The sequence below is a fragment of the Polyodon spathula genome, chromosome 12 (genome assembly GCF_017654505.1).
Source record: "Polyodon spathula isolate WHYD16114869_AA chromosome 12, ASM1765450v1, whole genome shotgun sequence".
NCBI classification, from domain to species: domain Eukaryota; kingdom Metazoa; phylum Chordata; class Actinopteri; order Acipenseriformes; family Polyodontidae; genus Polyodon; species Polyodon spathula.
Window position 1 is genome coordinate 14,192,596 of NC_054545.1, and position 25,667 is coordinate 14,218,262.

Here is a 25,667-nt window from a genome sequence, read left to right on the forward strand (position 1 = left end):
AACAATCTGATCCCTTTGAGAAGAACATGGAGGTTCATGACCTTAAGTGCAAATCGACTGCAACCACAACTGTGGTATCCCTGCATTTGCTGCTGACACAGATTTCCATTTATTGTTGTCGCTGCTATTGAATCATTAAGGCTACTATTTACTTATTCAAATCTGTTCAATTTAATACTAACATTTGATAAAATTTATTTCATTGGCTATTTACTACCTCTTCTCTTCTGTGCACTTCAGTGCTTCCACTATTATGTAACTACATCCTTGAATCCCACATCTAGTGATCCTTCTTTTCACTCTGCGAGTTAAATAGGAAAGCTCCTCCTACTACCTGCAACAGCAAATAGGAGCAAAACAATGGAACGATGAAAAAAAGGGGAACTACGTCTGTAGCTCAAGGGAGCAAAGCAAAAAAATAAACAAATGAAAAAAGAGGGCCTATCTTTTTCAAATTGTATTGGGTTTTCAATGTATACATAGAGACATAGTCATGTTTTGTAGGGTGTTTAACTATCCCTTATTAGAATTTACTCCAATATTTTTGCATGGTATTTTTTTACAGTTTTCCCATGTTTTTCCCATGGTTAACATAGTTTCCCCTGATTTGCCATGTTTATTAATATGCTTTACCATACCTCAAGATTCTTTACCTATGCTTTATTACACTTTGCTATACTCTCACTATGGTACTGTAAACTTTATAGAATGACCGAAAAAGCTGATAATCAACAATTTCTTTCAAACATGATGTTCCAACCTTTTCAAATATAACTTTTAAAGGTATTTCAATAAAAGCCAATTTCACAGTTTGCAGTAGGTGAAACTGAGTTAGAAGTGTATTGTAATTTTCAAAGAAATAAAAAAAGAAAAAAACGTCATCAAAACCAATTTACGTAACCCCCTGTAACCCCTTGAAAAAAAAATATATGGGTAAAAGTGTCCCACAGACCTCAAAGGACAGGGGATAACATTGAGCAATAGCCCACAAGAAAACATGAAAATGCAATCTTTGATTAGACCCAATACCTTGACTATATAGTGCAGTTTCAAACTAAAAAAAAAATCACGTCTGAAATGTACTCATTTTGACCATATACCAGTTTTTCATATCAATGCCATTGTTAAGCAACTTTCAGTATCCAAAAATACAAAATGACATCAATACTAAATATAATTAATTGACTTGTATATCATTTATAATAATCTTCATTGGCCATCAACATGCAGTAGTGCAAGGGTTGCTACGCTGATATGGACTGTATTCTGTAAATAAGTGTATTTTCCCCCTATAGGTTCCAAAGGTTCGTAATGTGTTCAACTTGGATTTTCCAGAAAGCCACTACTTAACAAAAACACTGACTATAGTATCAGGACCCGACATGGTGAACCTGACCTTTCACAACTTTTTTGCTTCCAAGGAAAATGTTTGCAAGGTAAGACATGGTTTTCAATATTACCTGGGTCACTGATACTGTGGATATGAAGGTTTCCAAGCACACCCAGAGATACAAGGACAGCCTTTAGGGGTGGTATTGATTTAAAATGGGTTCTTGGGGTACTACTATCACACGCACCGAGCCTACATTACTTGAAGTGCCTACTGAGATCCAAAGTACAATCACTTACAATAGGGAACCACAAGCAGACTTCTAAAATGAACTCAAATATTATATTTTAGATCCATTTTCGAAGACTGCTTATGGTTCTTTATATTAGTATTCTTTATAATACTGAAAAAGTGTCAGTGTGACTATGCTGTACATGGGGTTTGTATGGGTCACAGCTGTCAATGGCCGCTGGTGTTACTTAAAAGTGGGTGCATGTCTCATTAGGATTATCCCACACTGTCCAGACAAAATGCAGATTCCTGAACTGACTTAGATAGAGTCACACTGAGGGAACTAGGATGTAACCCACAGTGAGTTAGTGAGGTGAGCTGTGGTGTAGTGGTCTCTTGTCATTGTGTTTGGGGCAGCACAGTGTATGTGCGTATATGAGACAATGTACATAAGTCCCAGTACTCAGTTTTTTTAATAAGGAGAAAAAAAAATTAAACCAGCAAAAATCAACTTGGGTTTCGGTAGAAGCAGTTCAGTTTATGTTCCTAGTTTCTTACTAGTCTTTATAAAATACTTGCATGCTTCAAAATTATAAAAACATAACACATTCATTTAAGGTCTCGTTCCTTCCAACTGTGTTTTTGTGAATGTTAAGTAAATAAATTGGACAGGCCCTATTTACTATTCCTTATCAGAATGTTTTGTTAAAGACTGTTTTTTTTAAGCCAAGTTAAATCAAGTTTGCAGCAACCCTTCCTGCTGTTTCAGTAACTGTCATTTTCAACTCCATGTGAAGTCTTTGTGAGCACTGGCAGCAGTAACTGTCTGCTGTTTATCTTCTATAGGATTGGGCAGATGATATACTGTCAATTGCTTACAACCCACTGACAAGCAATGCCTGTAGACAAACCTACCTGGACAAGATGTAAGTATACAGGACACTACTCTCCATTGCTGCTTACTGTACACTAGGAGGTTTCTAGTGTTTTCGTGTGCCTAAAAACAACGAATAGTGAAAAGGGGTCCACCAACATACTGTATTTCATTTTCACAAAACACATGTAAACAGTATTTTTAGACAACTCCAGGAATAAAAAGCTCTGTCAATTGCAGCATACCACATTTAAGGGTTAAGTGAGTTTGTTCAACTTGTTTAGCCTAAGTACCATTAATAATCCTAATTGTAGCAAATCAGAAGTTCATGAGATCATTGGGATCATCAGGTCAACTAGATGAAGTTTAAAGTGATTGCAGCATACTAAAACAGACCCTTGCGGTCTCATTAGGTGGATTAAGTTAGTCCTGTGAAGTTAGAGACTACACTAGTCCACTTTGATTGTGTCTCCTTATTCTCAGTGTTTTCACGCAGATCTGGGTAATATGGGTTAAATACACATGCAAACTTTTTGTTCTTTATACAGAATAGCTTTGCACCTTTATAATACAATTAACCTAAAATACTAAACCGTGTCAATTTATTTTTGATTTCTTAGTATATTCTTGAAATTCCCCATGCAAATTCTACATATTATGCATTGTAGTTTGGATTTGCATCTTAAAATAATGCACAAACATACTACGGATATTGAAAGTATGTATACCAAACACCCTGTATCGAGCAAGCTATACAATCATTATGGAGAACACAATGAGAGGATGCAGATTGTCCTATAAATGTATACCATGTTACAGCATACAGATTTTGTAGATCAGTGCATTCCACTTACCTTTTATATGACAGATAATATTAGTTTAAAAACAATGAGATAAGGCAAACAATCTATACAAAACAGGGGGGAAATAATGTGGTCTAGGAATATTTGCTCTACAGCACACATTCAAATAATCTAAAATTCTGGTTTCTACTTTCTATATACTGCTCTAGGGGTTCATTTCCATGATCAGTCTAACCTGATCAGATCAGCTAAACAAATTAACTGGATCTTCTGATTAGTGCACTGCAATTGGGACTCATTTTGTTCAGGTCCTGGGGATTTTCTGGTCCTGAAGTTACTTTGATTTGAAACTGACAAAACCACTGGTATGCTGCAATAACTTCAATGTTTTGTGTTTAAACAATTATACCAACTTCCAACCCACCAGAGCAGATATGCTATTAATCCTTCCTTTTGTCTTGTTTCAGTGGTTTTCTGACCATAAATTCCCTGCCTACTGTACCTCATTATCTGCCCCTACCAATAGTCTTCTATCCCTATTTGTGACTGAAAGGATTCTAGAAAGTTCCATTTTAAGCAACTATTTTTTTTTTTTTTTTTAAATCCCTCTTCTTGTTACTGTTTACACATTTCTAGACTCCAGTATTTCAATGTATTCACATTTTGAACAGCTGTATTAATACGTTAATATTTTCATATAGTTTGGGAAACTTAGCCTTGTACATAAATAACCTAAAAGCCTTTGAAAATTGATGTTCTGATATAGTAACACATGTAAATGCCAAACCTTCTTGCTAGCAAGAGCGCTTCAGCACAGTGTGTAGTGGTATCACACTGTCACATTGTAGGCTACCTGTTTGGGCTAATGATTTTGAATTAGTCACTTGTGCATAATTCACATTATGGAGACATGCACTTTTGATAAGGCATTTATCAGAAGTATGCTCTTCTCTCGCTCTGTATCTCTGTTTTAAGATACGTACGAATCACACTAAAGACAAACAAAGATGGGAAGATACCTGTGAAAAAGTAAGTATAAAGCTAAGTGGCTATGATTTCTTGTTTCTATAAACTGAAGGCTGCAGACTTGTAGGGAGTTCAATAGGTACTTGAACAGTGTTTAAATAAGACTGATACAAAAATGCAACAATAAAACTGCCAGAACTAGTAATATTACTGAGTAGCTTTTGGTAGCCACTTGTGTGTGTGTATGTGTGTATACATATACACATGCTGTATACCCACGCACTGATAGATATGTCTTTTATAGATATCTAGTTGAAGGTAGATAAGTAGAGGTGCAATCAGTAACCAATATTCTAATCGAATGGTAGACAGGTAATAATCACAAATGATCAATGCTTTGAGAAGACTTTACACATACTTTTGTTTCTTGCTTTTGAATAATAGACATGCCACAAAGATAAATATAAGAAACAAAATAAATATAAATGCTATATATATATATATATTATATATATATATATATATATATATATATATATATATATATATATATATATATATATATATACATACATAACACAGCTCTGGAAAAAATTAAGAGACCACTGCAAAATTATCAGTTTCTCTGGTTTTACTATTTATAGGTATGTGTTTGGGTAAAATGAACATTTTTGTTTTATTCTATAAACTACAGACAACATTTCTCCCAAATTCCAAATAAAAATATTATCATTTAGAGCATTTATTTGTAGAAAATGGTCAAAATAACAAAAAAGTTGTTATCTGCTGGTGCAAGGTTGTCCTGGAAGAAAACTTGCTTCCTTCTGCTCTGACAATGTTCCCCAACTCTGAGGATTGGTTTTTTCCAGCAGGACAATGCTCCATGCCACACAGCCAGGTCAATCAAGGTGTGGATGGAGAACCACCAGATCAAGACCCTGTCATTGCCAGCCCAATCTCCAGACCTGAACCCCATTGAAAACCTCTGGAATGTGATCAAGAGGAAGATGGAAGGTCACACGCCATCAAACAAAGCCGAGCTGCTTGAATTTTTGCGCCAGGAGTGGCATAAAGTCACCCAACATCAATGTGAAAGACTGGTGAAGAGCATGCCAAGACGCATGAAAGCTGTACTTGAAAATCAGGGTTATTCCACCAAATATTGATTTCTGAACTATTTCTAAGTTAAAACATTAGTATTGTGTTGTTTAAAAATGAATCTGAACTTATTTTCTTTGCATTATTCGAGGTCTGACAACACTGCATCTTTTTTGTTATTTTGACCAGTTGTCATTTTCTGCAAATAAATGCTCTAAATGAAAATATTTTTATTTGGAATTTGGGAGAAATGTTGTCAGTAGTTTATAGAATAAAACAAAAATGTTCATTTTACCCAAACACATACCTATAAATAGTAAAACCAGAGAAACTGATAATTTTGCAATGGTCTCTTAATTTTTTCCAGAGCTGTATATATATATATATATATATATATATATATATATATATATATATATATATATATATATATATTCTAAATGGGGCGCCAGGGTGATTAATCCAGCTACAGTATGAATGTTAAAAGCCACTAATCTATCTAATAGATAATTGGAATATTATGATTGTTGGTAGGTTTGCACACCTAGGAGATTTTGAGTGTGCTGCACTATTGTCTTTATTTTTCAGTATTTATAAGATGTTTCCTGCTGACAGAAAGAGGGTAGAAGCTGCCTTGGCTTCTAGCCATCTCCCGAAAGGAAAGGTGAGATTGCCAATGTCTGGGAATGCCTTTCATGTGGGTAGATCGTTTATTGGGTGATATGTCCGGGGCAAGTGAGAGGTTTTAAAGGTAAAGATTTCAGTGTTGAATGGCACATTTATCATTGAGGTGACACAGTGGTTTTGCAGTCTGTAGATGTTATAGAAATTAGATATTTTTCAAATGATGTAACTGCAGCTTTATAAAGAAAAGCAAGCTACAAAAAGTTTATTTTTTATTTTTTATTTCTCCTTTGGGGGAATAGTTAACTACGCTGCCCTTCAACTTGTGTCTAAAAAGTAATCGTTATTAAAATATTGCACATAAATGACACTCACTGTTCCTAATATAAGAAACTTGCATTGATCTTAACTTGTTACGTGTTTGAAACCCAGGTCTAATATTAAATGAATTTCATAACTAAAGTTCAGATGGAGGGTCAGACACCAATCTCCGCGTCACCAAATTGAATCATTCAATTTACACATTAGCTAATTAAGAGTGTTAGCACTATAAATACTCTCTCCACTTACCTCTCATTTGTGTTTCGATTTCATCGTAACCCACCTCCTCTCCATCTCCACCTTTTCTTAATAAAAATTTCTAGGTTTTGTCAATGGGGGTCAGCCAGACAGTGAGCCCTCAAACCATGTTAGGTTTGAAGCCAAATTAATGTGTATATACAACATTCTTCTCTGTAAAATCACATACTCTGCATTCTCCACAATAAACATTTGTACTAAAACATATTGTGATTGCTGTTCGTCCCAAACTACTGAAACGTTATTTTCTGTTTTATTTTTCAGAATGACACAATGAAGCCAGAAGAATTTACTGAAACACAGTATAGGACATTCCTGATGAATCTTTGCCCAAGACCAGAAATATATGAAATATTTACCACTTAGTAGGTTTGTTTTTGATGTCTTGAGAGTAGATGTAAAGTTAGCTGTAATCCTGACATTGCACGTATAGTCTACTGTTTTGGTAGATAATTATTTTTGCCTCTTGGAAATAATGGTCCATAACTACTTGAACTTTGTGAAAAGGTGACGTGGGGATGATATGAGTACATAGTAAAATTATATTTAGCCAATATCAGATTATTTTCATGACATAGCTCTATGATGGTCCTGTCATGCACAATAAAATGGTAATAATTAAAAAGAGCAGCTATTTACTGTAATCTTTATACTGTATTGCAGTAGTGCCAAGTCAAAGCCCTACATGACAAAGGAGAACCTGACCAAGTTTATCAATGAAAAGCAGCGCGACTCCCGGCTGAATGACGTTCTGTTCCCCCCGCTGAAGCCAGACCAGGTCAAGAGCCTAATTGAGAAGTACGAGCCAGCGGCCGCAAACAAGCAGAGGGGTGAGTCACATTCACAGCAGAGGCACTGCTCTGGGTTTTCACACATACTGCTCTGAGGGCCATTCACCTGTTTGCCTGTGTAACAGCTAATTTGTCTAGTTCTCCCTTCGGTATTGAGGGTATTAGAATCTGGGGATCTATGAATCTATGTACCTAAATACGCAGTTTCATTTTTAAATGTACACACTATTAAAAATGTTTTTAGCATTTTTAGGTGTTTATTGCAGATAGAGAAGAATACAATAAATGTTTATAAAGTGCCTTCCATGAAACACCTTAAAAAATAAAATTTGGCATAGATGCTGAGTCTGTGGTTGGGAGCACGGTACCTTAAGGCCTTACCTCCCACAGTTTTGAACCAAGCCTTCAGGATGGTCAGTAACCCCGCTGTAGAAGAGTGTAGAGAATGGGTTGGAACATATTCAGACAACATATCCGAAAGGACCCTGTAGGTCAACAACAAGATCTTAAAATCAATCCTAAACCAAACAGGTAGCCAATGAAGGCTTCTCAAGAATGTTGCAATACGCTCTGTAGATCCGGTACGAGTCAAGACTCGGACTGTAGAATTCATAACCAAGTGGAGTTTAGACCAGTGAACAGCAAGTTAGAATAATCCAGCGGTGAATAAATACATTCATGGACCAGGGTTTCAGCAGATCCCTGGTCTAAAACATTTCATAGTATCGTTTAGAAACATAGAACGGTGATTTCACTATTTGCTCAAAACCAATTAACAACACTGATGAGCCTGTATCAAACTACTTGGTGTATAAGGCTGATAGTCTACTCTCCCCAGTGCATTCATAATGAGTAATATAATACGTTTGTTAGTATTAAATGGTAAAACCTATGAAAGCCTGTATAATACCAATAACAGTTTGCAGATTTTAATGTTTTTATGTAAAGCTATTGAAAGACTACCCTCTTGTGGTGAAACATATGTATGGCAGTATTGCATGTCTCCTGACAGAATGGGTGTAGTGATTCAGTACTGTATGCACAGAAAAAGAACAGCAAAGTTAGACCTATACCATCTTCTTTCTACCATTTTGGGGAAACAAAGATATGATAGCCCTTCTAAATGAGTAGCTTTATCATAGGAGTATGCCCTTCAGTGTTTTATGTCATTTTTTCATTTTGCTCGCCAACATTCCTACATTTCAAGCATGTTCTGCTGCATATTGTAAAATCACAAACACATAGAAAGTATGCACAACAAAACACACTTACAAAGTTAACCTATTCTAAGTGTTACATTAGAAGGATCATGCTGTTCACACTGTTGCCATTCGATTACAGGTCAGATATCCCCAGAGGGGCTGTTGTTTTACTTAGCTGGCTCTGAAAACTACGTGGTTGCTCCTGAAAAGGTGATTCTTCACCAGGACATGAATCAGCCGTTACCACACTACTACATCAAGTCTTCACACAACACCTACCTCACAGGTACTTCACAATCCTGGGTACTGAGGTCTCATTTGAAATCTTTGGTGTTGTTTCCACTTTTCCCTTATTATGCAATTTAAACTTTTCTTAGGTAGTACTTTTTCTTCTTTATGAAGATATGTAGAACAACCCTCTCTTCCTTGCTGGTCCTCACTGGTTATAGAGAAGTTCTTCAATATTCTGTACCGGACAGCACTGAGTAAATGTGTCAGGCCTCTGGAAAGGAACTCTGATAGATGTAGACCAACAAGGAGTAGAGGGCAGTTCTGTAGTGATGTATTTATCAAAACAAAGAAAACATTTAAGAAATTAGAAATCGTGATTGGGCAGAAGGTGGGGGAGGTGAAAACAGGTACTGAAGCAAATAAATGGTAGGAGACACAAAACCTTTGTGAACCTAGTCTATCAATCAGACTTCATGCATTTATAATCTACTGTAGCAGCAATGATTTATAAACCTTGATAGCCTCTGGTTTCTGTGCCCCCAGAGTTGATTTTGTTTTTGTTCACAAAGCTGATATCTAGTGTTTGATTCGTTTCCAGCCGGGCAGTTTTCGGGAATCTCTTCCCCAGAGATGTACCGGCAGTGCCTCCTCGCAGGGTGCCGCTGCTTGGAGCTCGACTGCTGGAAGGGAAAGCCACCAGAGGAAGAGCCAATCATCACGCACGGGTTCACCATGACAACGGAGATTCTGTTCAAGGTAGAGGCAGTCTGTCCTCACAGTCAAATAGAACAATTACCTCATCAACTATCCATTCAGAGAGATGCAAAAATAATTCATGCAGGCTTGACATCAATAATATTAATATTGGTACAGCAGAACCAAAAACCTGGGAATTATAGGAAGTGCTCAGAAAATTGAACCCTCTGAATCTTGCCTATGGTACATTTTTTATTGTTTTCCCCCACATCTCTCATTCCTAATCAGCTAATGGCAGACCTAAATAATTAAAATAGTTACTTTTGGAGATTACACTTACTTTTTTTTTAAGACCAGACCTGTTTTCATTATATGCATGGTATTTTACTTAAGTTCCCAAACATAGCAATGACTTCTGAGAATAAATATCTTACAATACTGCAGTGTGTAACTACTGTACAATAAGAACTAATACAATCCAGTACTAGAAATGACCAGTGGTTAAATGATAGGGATCTTTGAAGGTCAAGGAGGTTGTATTTACTTACTTTAATTCAAAATGATTGGCATAAAAACCATAAGGACTTATTTTTGCGTGTGTTTCCATGACAGCTCTTAAATGGATACAGAAATGTTCCTTTTTTGGAGTATAGTACTTTGAGTAAAGAGCTTTCTTCTTTGAGACAGAGCCTCGTGAAAAGCCGTTTCAGGCGTTTTTGTTTCTAACAGCTTCACACCGCTATTCCTGCTTTGCACTGAAACCATATAATTGCTGGTTCAAAATGGTTCTCCTGCTCCGTTTTTGTTTTGGTAAATTATACCCTGAAGACTCTCCTGTTGCTCACTTTGTTGTGTTTTTTTTATAATTTTTTCTTCTTTCTGGCAGGATGTTATTGAGGCCATCGCAGAGTGTGCTTTCAAAACCTCTCAATATCCTGTGATCCTGTCTTTTGAGAACCATGTTGACTGGTGAGATAATTTATTTTATTGAAGGTTTTATTTATTTATTTATTTATTTAATCTGGCATGTGGAACATATGACATTCTTGTGAATGTCAACACAAATTTCTTGAGTTTTAAACTTTTAGAGAAAGTAGAATCTCTCTGGTCTTATTCACAGCTGTCTCTGTATTTTTTAGTCACATTTTATTATGGAATCTTTTACATTATAATGTATGAGATGCATAAGACAAAGACTAGACATTTTTATTATAGTACAGATTTACAACCAATACTTTAAATAAATCATCAATCTGACCTGAATCTGGTCCCACTGGCTCAGAGTTCACTATAAGTATCATTTGGGAAACAGAAAATATATAGCCAACCCCAGTCTATACCAGTGGTAGAATAACATACCATTGTATGTTCTCTTTATCTCCTCACTTAATACATATAAATATATGTTTTCGTCTTGTATTGTTTCTGTTTTTCTTCATTAGTGCCAAACAGCAAGAAAAGATGGCAGAGTACTGCAGGACAATATTTGGAGATGCCTTGCTTACAGATCCACTGGAAAAATACCCGGTGAGTAGAACGTTTAGGCACTAATGGAATGCAGTCATGAGTTATAGTCATGTGGTTCCATTTCACAAGATAATACTGTGTGTTTCAAAGTTTCTTTTGTTTCACATTGTTAAAGCTCACTTTAAAAAATAATTCCTCTCCAATCAAAAACAGACTCTCACAACGAATTACTTTTTTGTTCTTGTTTGTGTGTGTGTGTGTGTGTGTGTGTGTGTGTGTGTGTGTGTGTGTGTGTGTATGTCTAATTGTACATGACAGCTGAAACCAGGGCATCCCGTACCATCTCCTGCAGAATTAATGGGGAAAATCCTCATCAAAAACAAAAAAAATCAGTCGCCTAACAAGAATGCTCAAGAGGCAGCTAAGAAACCACCAACAGGGGACGGTGCCCATCCACACACCACCCACCCAACCCACCATGCCAGTACAGATGAACTCAACAGCAGCACAGACCCGCATCATGGCCATGGTATGTTTCACAGAAAAGATACTCAGCCCACATTTCCTTGATTTCTTTAAATAAAAAATGTTGCTTCCAGTCTGTGAATGTAGAGAAATTACACTTGTCAGACACAGTAAATATATTTAAAATCAGGATTTTAAATAAAATCGGAATCCTAATCAAAGTCAAATGTCAAAGAGATTCTGATATAATGTAAGACAACAGGCATGTCTAGTGGTGTGTTTGTTTCTGTATATCCCTGTAACTGTTGCTTCTCTCTGTCAGAGGCAGATCATCATGATCATCATGATGAACATGACGACCACGACGATCATGACCACGATGAGGAGACGATGAAGAACTCCGATGAGGTGCTGTAGAGTGCAACACAAATCAACACACTCACCCCACAGACCTCTTTTCAGTTTTGATTTTAATCCTTCAGATTCCAGTGCATACAATTGTGCCTCATTGTTTTATAATAGATGGTGAACAAGCCGCCATGTATAATAACAAATAATATACACCAAAACTGTACAAATAAGGCTATAATTCTACTCTGCCTTATTATGCGCGGTTGGGTGTACATTATTTTTCTATAATACTTGTCCATCAGTGAATGCTACAGTGTAGCAAAAAAATAAAAAATAAAATTGTTTTAACCTTTTTTGTCAGCATTCCAAAATAGCTTTCAAAAGCGATCATGGTTGCTAACGTCTTGAAGTGTTCATGGGGTTTGCTTTTACCTATCAGGGTACAGCGGGCCAAGAAGTAAAAGCCGTCGAGGCAATGTCTTCTTTGGTGAACTACATCCAGCCAAACAAGTTTATTTCTTTCGAGAATGCAAAAAGTAAGTCTGCTTTTAAGACTAGCATGGTAACTTTTGCTATTACATGTTTCTTCCTGGTGTGTTGCATGTTATTCTTGTAGGCTGTTGTTTATATTGTGCCTGCTGAGCTGTAACTGAGCTTGAAGATGTCAAGTCAGCAGATACATTTGTATTTGTCTCACAAGATTTTTAGTATCAAATCATGGGAAATGTAAGCAAACTGGATGTACAAGGTCCAAACTATGGAAGAATGTAGTAAATAGACACCAATGAATTATACATTAGTACAAATCTGATTCTGGGACACTGAAGCTTTGTAGTTGTGAGTTATGATTAAAGGTGCTGATTTATGTTTAAATTGTTCATAAGTCTTATTGATTGCCAGGTTCCCAGTACAGCGGTAATTTGCTTATGGTAGATGCACTCTGAAGCCAACAGATCTTCAGAACCATGACACTTTAAACGGCAACATAAGTTTCAAGCAGCCAAAGTCCAAAATGTTTTTAAAACTATAATTGTCAGAAGTTATTTTCCCATGCTAGCATCAGTGTAAAGTGTATTGTATTACTGTTAATGTATGTGATATGAAACCATTGATGGAGCCTGCTAATCTTTTTTTCCAACTATCTCTTTAACCTCAGAAAAGAATCGCAGCTATGCGGTCACCTCTTTTGTGGAGACTAAAGGGGGAGAGTTGGCCACAAAGTCTGCTGTGGAGTTTGTGAAGTATCCTTTTGAAATACATTGTGCCATTCCTACCTACTAAATAGACTTTGCTGCCAAATGGTCTAGTTTTTTGTTTTTATGATGAAACAGATGTTGACTATATATGTATGTAGATCTCTTGTGTTGCATCAGTTTACAAAAGTTAATCTCACGTTTAGCCTATTCAACAGTCATTATAAACTTAAAACATTTTTAACATACAGCATTCCATTGTTACAGAGCCCAGGAAATACCGTGGGGGGAAAAAAAAATATGTATTGGGTGCACACAAGAAAAATTAATTTATGTGCATGACATATATTTTTTCCCCACATTTTTTCCCTTGCTCTGTACATTGTCAACCAAGATAACATGAAAATGTAATTTTAAAGAGTCTGTTGATTGGTGTTATAAAGTTTCTATACAAAGTAATGAATAAGTTATAACAAGAGGCAGATGAGTCGAATCTACCCCAAAGGGACCCGGATGGACTCCTCCAACTACAACCCTCAGCTGTTCTGGAATGCCGGGTGCCAGATGGTGGCGCTGAACTACCAGACCATGGGTGAGTCAGCACTTCTCATTCTCACTGGCCAGCTTTACATGGGAATTGCAGGGCAAAAGTTGATGTAGTCACCTATTGCACATTTAAAACGTACACTTTGTGTTTATACTGTTACATAATGTCACTGACACTTGTTCGCGTAGAATCGTACAGTAGCTAGGACAGTGTTTTAATGTTTTCTACAAAGGCAGCACAGATCAGATCCAAAAAAAGAGAGAAAAGTATAACAATATATAAAGTTTTATTTAGAATGTTTTTTCAAACATGCACATCACCTTTAGCACCTCATACTCTAGCTGTCCCCGCTTCTAACTTATGTAGAAATGTAGCGTGTATGAAACGAACAAAAATGCATCGTTTGCCATTGGAACAGAGCATAGAAATTGGCCACTAGAGGCCAGTGTAGCTAAAGAAATACAAGCTCTCTGTGTGATTTTAAAGGCTTGTTGTCTTTTTATGGTTTTACAGTATTATCAGAAGTATAACACCTTATATCTAGTAATGCGATTTGATTGCCATGCAATTTCTTTACCAGATTTTCCAATGCAGCTGAATATGGCCATGTTCGAGTACAACGGCAGAACTGGCTGGCTCCTTAAACATGATTTTTTGCGTCGAGCTGACAAGACATTTGACCCTTACTCTGCTGACAGAATCGATGTCATTGTGTCAAACACTGTCTCCGTCAAGGCAAGTATCTCGCCCCAGGTACATTTTCTCAATGTGTGACCAGGCGAAGAACCAGGATAAAAATAAAAAACAGATTAAAAAAATGTTTTTACACTTTAACCTTCACTGCTTGGCTTTAGAAAGCATACTTTTTTGTTTGTGTTGTTGTTGTTTACAGGTGCGGTGATATAACCCACTATTGTTCCCTGGAATCAGTTATGTTGCTACGTAACTGCACTATTAGGAGGTTATAATTATCATCAGAAAGCTGTTGGGCTTACTCAGAACAAAGCAGACAGTGCTGTCTTCTGTCTGTCAGTGCTTAGAGTTAATAAATCCCTTGTATTTGTAAATGCTCCATTTGTGCCCCACCCCCCACCAGATATATTCTGGCCAGTTCCTGTCTGACAAAAATATTAAGACGGGAGTTGAGGTGGAGGTGATGGGTCTGCCCGGTGACCCGAAACGCAAATACAAGACAAAGTGGTCTGCGGCACACAACTCCATCAACCCTGTGTGGAATGAAGAGCCCTTTGTGTTTGAGAAGGTGCGGTGTTCTCTTTTTTAAGTCGTGTATTATTGAGCCTATTGTCATTTTAAGGTTCCCTTCTTGTCAGTTATTTCATAAAGCTTTTGTCACCGCAAAGTCAAATCCTTGTATCTCAGGAACCATTTGTGGTAGCAACTTCATATCTGCAGAGCTATATACTGTAATCCTTGCACGCTCAATGTGTTGCTGGCAATGACACATGTTGCCATATTGATGTAATAATAATAATAGTAATAGTTTTATTTCTGCTGTAATAATAATAATAACTTTAATTTATTATAGCACCCCTCAAGGCGCTGTACAAAGCAAAATGATCAAGCACAAATCAACATTACAAAACACTTTAAAATTAATCAGTAAAAAATATATATAAATACATAAAGCAAAATACAATAAAATAGGTCAATATAGCGATAAAACCGATCATCATAAAAGTACAGTATATTGTAATAAATGGTGCAGACTGCAGTAGAGTCAAAGAGTTAAGAAAATACAAGAATAATAATGTCTTAAGGGTATTTTTAAATTTGGCTACTGTTGTGGATTCTCTAACGAAAGCTGGAAATAAGTTCCAAAAATGAGCAACACAGCGAAAATTACGTCCTCCGAATAGAGACCGTTCAGAGACAATTTCCATTGACAGTGTCGCTACATCTTGTTTAAATTGTTTTTGTCCAGCCCCTGTGTATTGAAATGTCTTATCTCAATAAATAATTCATTCATTATGTATAGTGTTCTCCAGTAGATGTAGTCTTTTGTTCCCCACTTTCCCACGTTCAATAACTGATCCGAACAATCGATTGTGTGAACAGATTCTGATGCCGGAGATGGCCTACTTGCGTATTTGTGTTCATGAAGAAAGTGGGAAGTTCATTGGACACAGAATAATCCCTATCCATGCCCTGCGATCAGGTAATACTAATCTAATGGAAGTGACAAGGAAATGGGAGACCTATCCCAGCGTGAGAAAAGAAAAATGTGCTGGCTTCAGCTTTGGTTGTGTTCTATTGTAAGATTTAAAAAAAAAACAACAACAACAACAAAAAAAAAAACATGGCACCTTTTAGTGGGCAACATTTATAGGGAGGAAACCACAGCATTGCCTCTACCAGCAAAGATCACAAGAACATTATTTGACAGTTGCCTACTTTACATAAATGAAAACTGCCTTTTCAGTTTGATTTCTCTATTTCAGGATTCCACCACTTATGCCTGCGAAGTGAGAGTAACATGCCACTGGACTTGCCAGCTCTGTTTGTTTACATTGAGGTGAAGGATTACATCCCTGCCTCTTTTGCAGGTAACTGATCTAACCTAAATAGATTCAAGTAGTGCAGCTTGCATGCAGGCCATAATGTGAGTAAAATGTGAATAAAATCCCTTGTAAATATTTACCTGTTAACCATTTATGATGTCCTATGCAATATGTCTTTTATTTATGCTAGCCATACATATTTTCAGATTTCACAGACCTCCTATCAAATCCCCTTAAAGAAGATAAGAAAGTAGTTAAACCGGTAAGTGTATGTGTTTGAAAGTTCTGTTACAACACAGCACGATACAGTACTTCCCTGCAGTTCAAGAAAAACAAACTCGTTTACGAATGTAGAGGTTATTCCTTAGTTTATTTTAAATGTTTCAGAGCTGGTAAAAAAAAAAAAAAAAAAAAAAGATCCAAGTGGGACTATTCCTTAGTTCATAATGGCTGCAGCATTTGATTACTGCAATAACAACATCATACACATTAAATATTTATAAATTAAAAATATTTTATATTATTCCAAATCTTCCTTAACTGTTATACAGTAAAGGACACCCAGGACACTCACTCAAGGGCAATCCTTCTTTTTACCAGGCTCCTGCTCAGAAACCACCTCCTGTGACCTCAAACAACAATCCCCCAGAGACACCAAGTCCTCAAGAAAAAAACCTAGACACAGGTCAGTTAAAGACCTCATATTAGCTGTCCATCTCTTTTTTTCTGCATGTTGCTTGCTTCTATGCAATAGGTGGCAGTGGGGGGCTATTGGTTTAATGGGTGTGTAACAACAGATACCACAGGTGCAGTGCTTCAAAAATTTATTTCACATTATCTTATTCTAGCAACAGTTGGTGCAAAGGGGGATGTTCACATATATTCTGTCTGTGTTAGACATTTCCATGGTATTTTTCATTAAAACCATATCAATTAAGCTAAAAAAAATCCCCCACCCAAAAACTCAGGATTTTATAAGTAAGCTTTCTTTTAAAATGTATCCCAAATACTCACCATCTCTGTACCAGCACTGTATGAACATACTGTCATATTTTGTTGTACATACTTTCCATACTAATAAAACTAAATACTTTGTTTTGTACCCCATGCTGCTGTGTGAAACCAGAATAAATGACGCTATTTTGTTTGGATGGTTTTAGCTGTTCCTGACCTGGCAGCTGATTCCTCTGCTGCTCCTGGTGTTGCTCCTGCTCTGACTCCCACTCCGATCCCAGCCCCACGTGCAGCCACCCCTGCAGCCACCACTGCAGAAACTCCTGCAGCTACCCCTGCAGAAACCCCTGCAGCCACCCCTGCAGAAACCTCTGCAGCCACCCAAGAGCCTCCCAAACCTTCCCCAGGTATTTCACACCCACCGCTGTAAACCACCTGCACTGTAGCCTTAATGCTAAGTCAGCTCTGGCCGATACATGCATATTAGATTGAAATTGAAAATTACTCGGGGTTAGTGAGGCGGGTTATACTTTTCCAGTAAGTTTTAGAAAATGTTAGAATCCCATACAGCTAAGATTACAAAATAATCTTTTTACTACTTATCTATTATAACCAGACTCATGCTCTCACATTGCAGATCAAGTTTATCCTAGCTATGTTAATGGAATCTTTAAATCGCTTGAAACCTTAAAACCCACTCCATCTCATTTATTAGTACTTGGTTTTAAATACTCAACACCATCAATAAAATGGGTGACCTATACTAGTAATAGTCATTAGTACTGGCCTCATGTGAATGGGTCTTGTGCACAGGTGGAGAACATGTGGAGGCTGACCTAGCATGTAATCACTCAACTTGTCTTCTTTTCATAGAGCCAACTACAGCAACCATTGACGAGCTGAAACAACACAAAACCTTTGTGAAAATCGCAAAGAAACACGAGAAGCAGATAAAGGACCTGGAGAAGAAGTATCAGAAAAAATGGGATGACCTGGTTAAGAAATACAGCAAAATGTTTGCAGCTCTTCAGAACCAGCTCAAAAAGAAGAAAGCAGGGTCTTTGAAGAAAGGGTAACCTGCTATCAATATTGCCATCCTGAAGATTTTCAGTCACTTTAGGAACTATTATATACAAATTCTCCCCACAAGATGACATTTATAAGAAATGAAAACATTCACATAGAGGAAGTATTTGCCCTGCATGTTTTTATTTTACCAATAGCGTGACTGTATGTTTCTTTGCTAAACTTTACTTTAGAATGGGACACTTTCCCTTCTTAAGCTGTGTTAATAGCATGCTCTAGGATTGTTTGGCAATGCTTCAATACTTTCCTGTTGCCTCAGGATGGTTTGACAGCTAGTCTTTGATTTTTATTGGCAGCGACATTGTTGATGCCCCAGACTCTACCCCTGCCCCAGACCCCAAGGTGGCAGAGGTGAAGGGGAAACTCAAGACTGAGCTGACACAGCTGCGTGAGGAACAGTACGCTCTCATCAAGACAAAGAAAGAAGAGCACAGTGCCGAGGTACCTTACTTTTAGGGGAATAAACAAGCACATTCAATTTGGGTTATGAGTGTAATGCATTTCTAAACTTTATAAACATTTTATATAAAAGTTTTTTATATACTGTGTGTATATATATATATATATATATATATATATATATAATTTCTTAGATGTGACACCCCCCCCCCCCCCCTCAAAAAAAAAAGGGTGTAAATCGGTGGGGACAAGATTTCAACTGCCTATTAATATTTGGTCGTCATACAGAGCCAGTTTTAGGCAGAATCAAGAGTACAAAGAGTAAACCCAGTGGTATAAATGAATCTATACATTTCTAGTACATTTAAAGTAGCTAAAGGAAATTACCTTGGGTCATGAAGCACAACTGTAATTGTTAATGATTTTCTAACCACATCTAATGTCTATTACTGTACATGCTCTACATTGTTTTAAAAGTGTGTCCTTTCTTTATTGTGACAGCAATCTGTAAAGCTGCTGGAAATAGCAAAAGAAAAGCATGCAAGTGAGCTGAAAGCACTGAAGGAATCAGTTGACAGGTCAGGAATTTATATCACTAATTTATTGTAGGACTACTGTGAATGGTAATAATGAATGAGGGAATAAGCTCAATCAAAAACTAGTGAACTGAGGAACTGGGAAAGACACAAGTGAGACTAAAAGTACACTCATTTCACATGGGCTAATTACCAAGATTATGCCAGCTGCTTTCAGGGCACAGTATTCTTTGTGAAGGGCAGCTTGACCTTCAGCATAACTAAGTCATGCTTGCAAAAATATAATGGCAAATGAGTCATTCCATGGCCCCATCTTGCTGATTTGATTGGGTCTGTTGAGAAAATTTTTGGTTTTTCAGTAGTCAATGTTCTTAGTGAGTCCTCATCGGACAGGACACCACTGTATTCATTACAGCAGGCAAATTCACTAACATGTGAATTACACTCTATTCTGAAGCAAACAACAGCAATATGATAGTTACAAAATATAACCTATTACTATCATGCACAAAATACATGTATTCTGATTGTTCAAGATGGAACCACCAGATGCCAGTATTGCTTAGGATGTTGTAAGACTAAAGGCTCAAGCTACATCTTTTTTTTTTATTTTTATATTTTTTTTAACCTACTACTTTTACCTGTGGTGGTTGGTGAGCCCGCCATCATTTCCTGAAAATCAATTGGATTAAATGAACAGGATTTTAAAGCTGCAGTGGCTCACAATCAAACATGTACACAAGCTTGTCTCAAGTAAATGGACACCTCATCTTATTTACATAGAGCAACATGTGATTCCTTGGTAACCATCTACGACATTCTTCAATTGTTTAGAGTTCTGTGAACTGGACTTTATTAGAAAGGTGTCGTGTTGACTGCCCACCCAGATTGTTTACATTCTTCAACAATTTTTCAGCTGTTGAGACAGAGTTTCCCCTCTGAATCCTTTGTCCTCGATTTGACTCACGACATGGTCTAATAGCTGTGATGTCACATGTGTATTGTAGAACAGCTGTCCCCTATGTGTTATTAGAATTTGAATACCAATACAGCAAAATGAAATAGTAACAGGACATGGTATTTATGTACATATATGAAAGATCCTGATTTTTGAAGGGGCTTTTTCATCTTCTGTAACTAAATGTTAACTATAAATTCCCTTGCTTCAATGTGGTTCAACATTAGTTTCAACCACAGGTACACCCTCTATTAGAAATATATAAAATTAATATTTACATACGATACTTCTGGAACCCAAGTCTTGCAACCAGTGGCAAAGACGTTATTTTTCATGTATCCGTATGTATAAATGGTGATCTATTTTCATTAATTAGTAGTTACGTGGTAGAAATAGACTCCCAATAAATTATACGTGTCACATTATTGTATATTATGCTTGTTATATATGCCTTTACCTTTCAAAACATACTTTAATTTCTCTGCAGTGAAACTAAAACCAGGAAGAAGAAACTTGAAGTGAAGCGAAATGAGAAGATCAGTGAAATGGTGAAGTCTGGTTCTGATAAAGCCACGCTGGAGAGGTGCAGAAACATTCATTCATTCCTTTTCTATTGAACACATGGTGTGGCCCTGCACTGGCATAAGAAATAGGGGACAAGACAACTATGTGATGTCTCTCACAACACAAACACACATGTTGAGTACAGCTGTTGCTGCCTTTCCTTGCCAATAACATTTCTGTTTTATGCTTGTCTAATACTTCACACACAAAAAAAAATGCAGAAAACAGAAATAACCCCCACATGTTCTTCTCAAGTAACATAATTGGGGATATTTGCATTCGTGTTTAAGAAAGATTAGCTTGCCCTCCACACACGTTTGTAGAGAAGCATTTTGCTGTGTCTTGTTTTCATTTGTTTTATATATATATATATATATATATATATATATATATATATATATATATATATAACTATATATTAAAAAAATTTTTTTGGAAAAAATACTATGACATATGTAAAAAATACTATCTCTGTTGTCTTTAATAAACAGACCTATAAGATTAATATATATTGCGAAAATTGACTTTTGTGGAAATTTTAGACTGTAAAAACTGCAACAAAACTTTATTTGTTTTGCAGGATAAAAAAGGAACTCAACACCACCTTTATCCAGGAAGTTGTACAGATGACGACAGCAGTAAGTAATGTCTAGTTGATTCTTTCACTTTATGCTGAGAAACAGCTGGGTGTTATTCTGCTATTTCACGAGGCACAAACGTGCTGTTTTAAAACTCTATCATTCTGCTGAAAACAAAGTTAAATAGCAATCGTCACTCACTGCCTGCCACTCTGTGCAAGTCCTGTGTTGTCGCTGGTACTGCTTTAGGTAGATATAGCCAACATAGATTTAAAGCTGCTGTTATGCTTTTTTTTTTTTTTTTTTTTTAGGTTAGAGAACATATTGTTGACCAGCAGGAAAAACTGGAAAAGAAACAAGCTTCCACTCTGGAAGAGATCAAAGAGAAAACGGACAAGGTAAATATAGTCATCAGAGACCTGCTAATTACTGAAGCATCTGTGGACATTGAGGTGTTTAACCTTTGTAGGACCACCCAGCATGGGAGTAAGCAGGAGAAAATAACTTCACTCAACATAGCAGACCAGTAATAATTTTTTCAGCCGTATAGTCATTTCATCAGTATGCACCACAAAGTAGTGAAACCCAATGGTCTATTGTATGGATTTATTACTAATTATTTTTATTCATTTTCCAATTTTCTCCAAATTTTGGAATGTCCATTTATTATTCAACCTGGCTCACCGCTGTAACGCCCAAACTAACTCGGGAGAGACGAGTGCTGTCAGCCGTCTGCTTTTTTTTCACTCTGCAAGCCCACACAATCCCATAAGGATCAGTCCTGTTGTGCAGTTATTAAGATGGTTGCTTGGCAATGGCAGAGTTTCATACTCACGTCTGGTACGCTAACTCACATGCATTACCCCTAAACACTAGGCCAACCCCCCTCCCAGAAGTTCCATTTCTATTTTTGCACTGTGATCAGACCTCTTCCATGATATTACTTCAAAACAGACTGGAAGGATAGTCTCAGAGAACAAAGCTCCTCTTTTTTTTTCTTTTTTCTTAGTAGAGGTTGAGTTTCTATGGACTTGTGCATTCATCTCTACTGCTGTTGTGAGGCTAACATTTAGGGCTTGCTTATTTATAATGTCATTGCTTTTATTTGTTTTTTGTTTAATGTTGGTCTGTAAGAATAACTCATTGTTTAATGAAAAATGCACAGTTAAGCTTAATTCTCTGTTCTGGAATTCTGTTAACAGCATAACCAGGACGTGAACACAGAGTTTGATGAGAAGATGAAAGCTCTCCCTAAGGAGGTGGAAGAGAGTGTGAACAGCACTGTCCGCCCATACTTCCCAGATGAAGTTGAGAAACCCAAGGAGAATGGATCACAGGTTGAAGGTCTATCTGATGTGGTGTACACAGGATAGATGCATTGGGATGCCCTGTCCCCATTAGTCAGAAGTTTGAATTATCGGTATGTTTGCATGTATTTATTTGTTTACTTTTAATTGAACTCATAAGCTAAGGTGAAACGTTTTTGGGTAGTTTTTGGGTTAGTCGCTTATATGCACTAGGAATTTGAATTTGAATGATGAGTTTTGAGGCCAAAACTGCCTCCTCATAACCTCAACATTTGAAGCTATCCAGAGGGGCTGTGTTTACAAAGCTGTTTTGAGAAAGTACAGCATTCTTTTTAAACCAAGCACAGTTGATTTTTTAAAAAATCATTTATTTACACTAATAAAAAATAAAAAAAACACCATAAGGGTTTACATCATTTAAAAATATTGCTGCTAAAGGCTTTTAAATTAATAGAACTAGAGACCTATATTTTTAAGCTTTTCTTTACTGATGGGCACCACGAATACCATCCCAATCAAGGACACTTCACACATAGCAGGCGTTACCTGCTAGCTAAACAATAGAGATAACAGTTAAACGTCCCCAAACTAAGGCAAGTGAAATTATGTGGCAGGTAATATAAGTTACAGTGAGAGTTTACATTTTATAAAGGCCAGTGAGCTTCCAAGGGTGTAGGATAAGGACTGCTCTACCTAATTGAAATAGACAATCTAGGTGGTCTCTAACACAGAACACTCGACAACATGTTTTATACTGTAAGTTACCAAAGTAAAATTTATCAGCAAACCCAGTCTATATTAACCAACATAATACAAGTAAAACAATGTCAATACCACTGCACTGCAAGATAATCAAATGATATGCACTCATTTTGGGCACTTGCAGAATAGTGAACTAGTGAAATTGTATAAAATGGTGAACAACAAAATAACTACTTCCTTTTCACAAATCTGTGTACTCCCATTAACTGGTCTAGAAACAGCACTGTACCATTAAATTACATTTTTGCTGCTTTTCAATTTTCAACTTTTCAGTTTAGCCATTCTCCTATTAAACTGTTGTGCCTGCATGCTGTAATTAATCACGTTATCTGCAGAAGAAGGACATGGTCTGAAGTAAGAGTTGAGAAAATTGGACATCTACATATCTGCAATATGTCTACTACATAGAAGACATTATTTGAATTGTATTTTGTTTCAGATATCAGGTTTTACTGATTTTCTTTTTAAACCTGTTACAAATATGCACTGACCCACATCTATAACTTGAGCAAGTTTTATGGGACTAAATAACCGATAAGCCAGTCAAAAGTTGTGTACATAAATCATGAAAATGGCCTATATAAATGTCTTGTAATGTTTATTTGGGACTGGGATTAGAAAAAAAAAAATTGTGGCTGTCAGATCAACCCCAGCAGATGGAAAGGCGCATCACACAGAATCTAAAAATATTTTAAGCGACTCAGGTGAATGGATGAAGCCTTACATAGAAAAACTAGGACAGCTTCAAGTTCTGTTGATGCACTATAAGGATTAAGAGGTTTATAATTTCTCAGTTATATGCATTTTTCTGCTTTGATCATACTTTTACTGAATCTCATGAAAAATGGTTGCTTCTCCTTTTTCATTGACGGTTTTTAACAAATCCACATTTTACAGTGCAATTGAATGTTAATCAGAATGTTATGGTTACACACATATTCTTAACATAATGGTACATTTTAAATACTATTTTAAACCCATTTTCAGCTAACATGTTCTAAAAGAGGGATCCTCAATGAGTCTGTAGTTTAAATACTCACATGGTGGTGACTTTTTTAAACATTTAAACTTACACATAAAATATAGATTCATAACAAATATTACAGACCTTTTTAAATAGGGGTAATTTCTTTTCCTAAAGCACCGACTGAAGCTGTTTCCAGACAGATGTATTTCAATGTGCCAGGCTTTGTAACTAAATGCTGGGCACCTGTCCTTAGAATAATAGTTTTCTTACACAACCTTCCATCTATATATCATTTCAAATGTACTGTATACAACGCTAAAGCTGCTAGGAACAAGGATAGTACAGAAAGATGAGATCCACACTGCTTTGAAAACTTTCAGTTACCATCCCTCATACTGTGTAAACCCATTGTAATAATGGCTCTTGTGTACTGTCTGCCTAGCATTCCTAGCACTTGCAATTACTTCCAGAGCTCAGGAGGCTGATCTACCCATGTTGTGTACAAGAGCTTGCTTCTGAGCCTGATGCTTACACTGTCTGAAATGGTAGAATCATTTTGAAAATGCACTTTCTTGTGTAGCCCTCCCTTGTATCTTAAACTGTGGGATATTTTTTCGAATATAGAACCTACATGTACTGGCAGGGAGCTATAAGGGCAGTTCTTTACAACAGCCCATCATCTGTAACCCCACAAGCAAGTAAAGAATGTGTCTAGATTGTAACAATGTTGATTGTGTTTTTATGTCGGGTCTTAATACACATGTAAAGCTTGCTTCTGTTGTTCTCCAAGATAATCATTTATATAAGGATACATTGCGGTGTATAATATTAAGACTTATTTTATATTGTAACTCCATATTGTAAATAGACATGTATTGATCATGACAGTAAACACGATTACTGTATTTGTTTATAAAAATGGTAATGGTATCAATTGTCTTTATAAATTAATTTAAAATAAACTATTTATTCCATATGGATATGTCTGAATAACAATTACACAAAAAAAAAATACAATAAAAACATATACATATATACACCATAGCTCTTTGTGACATTATTTGTATTCAGTTTTACTGGGTGATACAGGAGGTCATGTGACTTGCCCAAGGTCACACAATGATCCCCTGACTTTTAGGGTAGTGGAACACAAAACAATATTAAAGATTGTTTTGCCAAAGTTATTTAAATCATGGCTTGAACTTTCAACATACTGCTAGATAATCATCACTTGTGTACTAGTACAGTTGAAAAAAGATCCCTGAAAAGACTGAAAGTTGCCTTGTACATATGCTTCACTGCACCCACTATACCATAGATCTTATGTGAATTATGAACTATGGAATAAAAAAAGTGAAATCCATTTGATGTCAATTAAAGATTTATCACCTGTCAAAAGAGGAGAACTTGCAAGTGGATAAAATAAGCAGTAATCCTTTATAAATACCCTCACCCCCAGAAGATAAAAGTAAAGTATCCCCTCGCACCAAGCAAAATCAAGGAAAAGAGCTACTTTCTCCCATCAGATTACAAAGGGTTGTTGATTGTGCCAATATTCACTGAGGATTCTAGAGGGAGCGTCTCCAGCA

The 25,667-nt window shown here is 36.5% G+C and overlaps 1 protein-coding gene across 1 annotated transcript in view; it reads left to right on the forward strand.

The window, feature by feature from the left end:
- Positions 1–24,953, forward strand: part of plcb2 (phospholipase C, beta 2) — a 30,974-nt gene extending 6,021 nt beyond the window's left edge. The window contains exons 4-32 of the mRNA XM_041265330.1: positions 1,296–1,436; positions 2,408–2,487; positions 4,214–4,267; positions 5,891–5,966; positions 6,770–6,870; positions 7,169–7,335; positions 8,638–8,784; positions 9,328–9,485; positions 10,312–10,394; positions 10,868–10,952; positions 11,211–11,421; positions 11,680–11,765; positions 12,148–12,244; positions 12,865–12,949; positions 13,369–13,493; positions 14,029–14,183; positions 14,545–14,709; positions 15,525–15,624; positions 15,908–16,012; positions 16,174–16,229; positions 16,568–16,652; positions 17,128–17,328; positions 17,795–17,993; positions 18,304–18,448; positions 18,908–18,984; positions 20,388–20,483; positions 21,045–21,102; positions 21,354–21,440; positions 22,245–24,953. Of these exons, the coding sequence (XP_041121264.1) occupies positions 1,296–1,436; positions 2,408–2,487; positions 4,214–4,267; positions 5,891–5,966; positions 6,770–6,870; positions 7,169–7,335; positions 8,638–8,784; positions 9,328–9,485; positions 10,312–10,394; positions 10,868–10,952; positions 11,211–11,421; positions 11,680–11,765; positions 12,148–12,244; positions 12,865–12,949; positions 13,369–13,493; positions 14,029–14,183; positions 14,545–14,709; positions 15,525–15,624; positions 15,908–16,012; positions 16,174–16,229; positions 16,568–16,652; positions 17,128–17,328; positions 17,795–17,993; positions 18,304–18,448; positions 18,908–18,984; positions 20,388–20,483; positions 21,045–21,102; positions 21,354–21,440; positions 22,245–22,415 (3,396 nt within the window). The 3' untranslated portion in view covers positions 22,416–24,953. The remainder of the gene's footprint in view (positions 1–1,295; positions 1,437–2,407; positions 2,488–4,213; positions 4,268–5,890; positions 5,967–6,769; positions 6,871–7,168; positions 7,336–8,637; positions 8,785–9,327; positions 9,486–10,311; positions 10,395–10,867; positions 10,953–11,210; positions 11,422–11,679; positions 11,766–12,147; positions 12,245–12,864; positions 12,950–13,368; positions 13,494–14,028; positions 14,184–14,544; positions 14,710–15,524; positions 15,625–15,907; positions 16,013–16,173; positions 16,230–16,567; positions 16,653–17,127; positions 17,329–17,794; positions 17,994–18,303; positions 18,449–18,907; positions 18,985–20,387; positions 20,484–21,044; positions 21,103–21,353; positions 21,441–22,244) is intronic.
- The last annotated feature ends 714 nt before the right edge of the window (positions 24,954–25,667 follow it).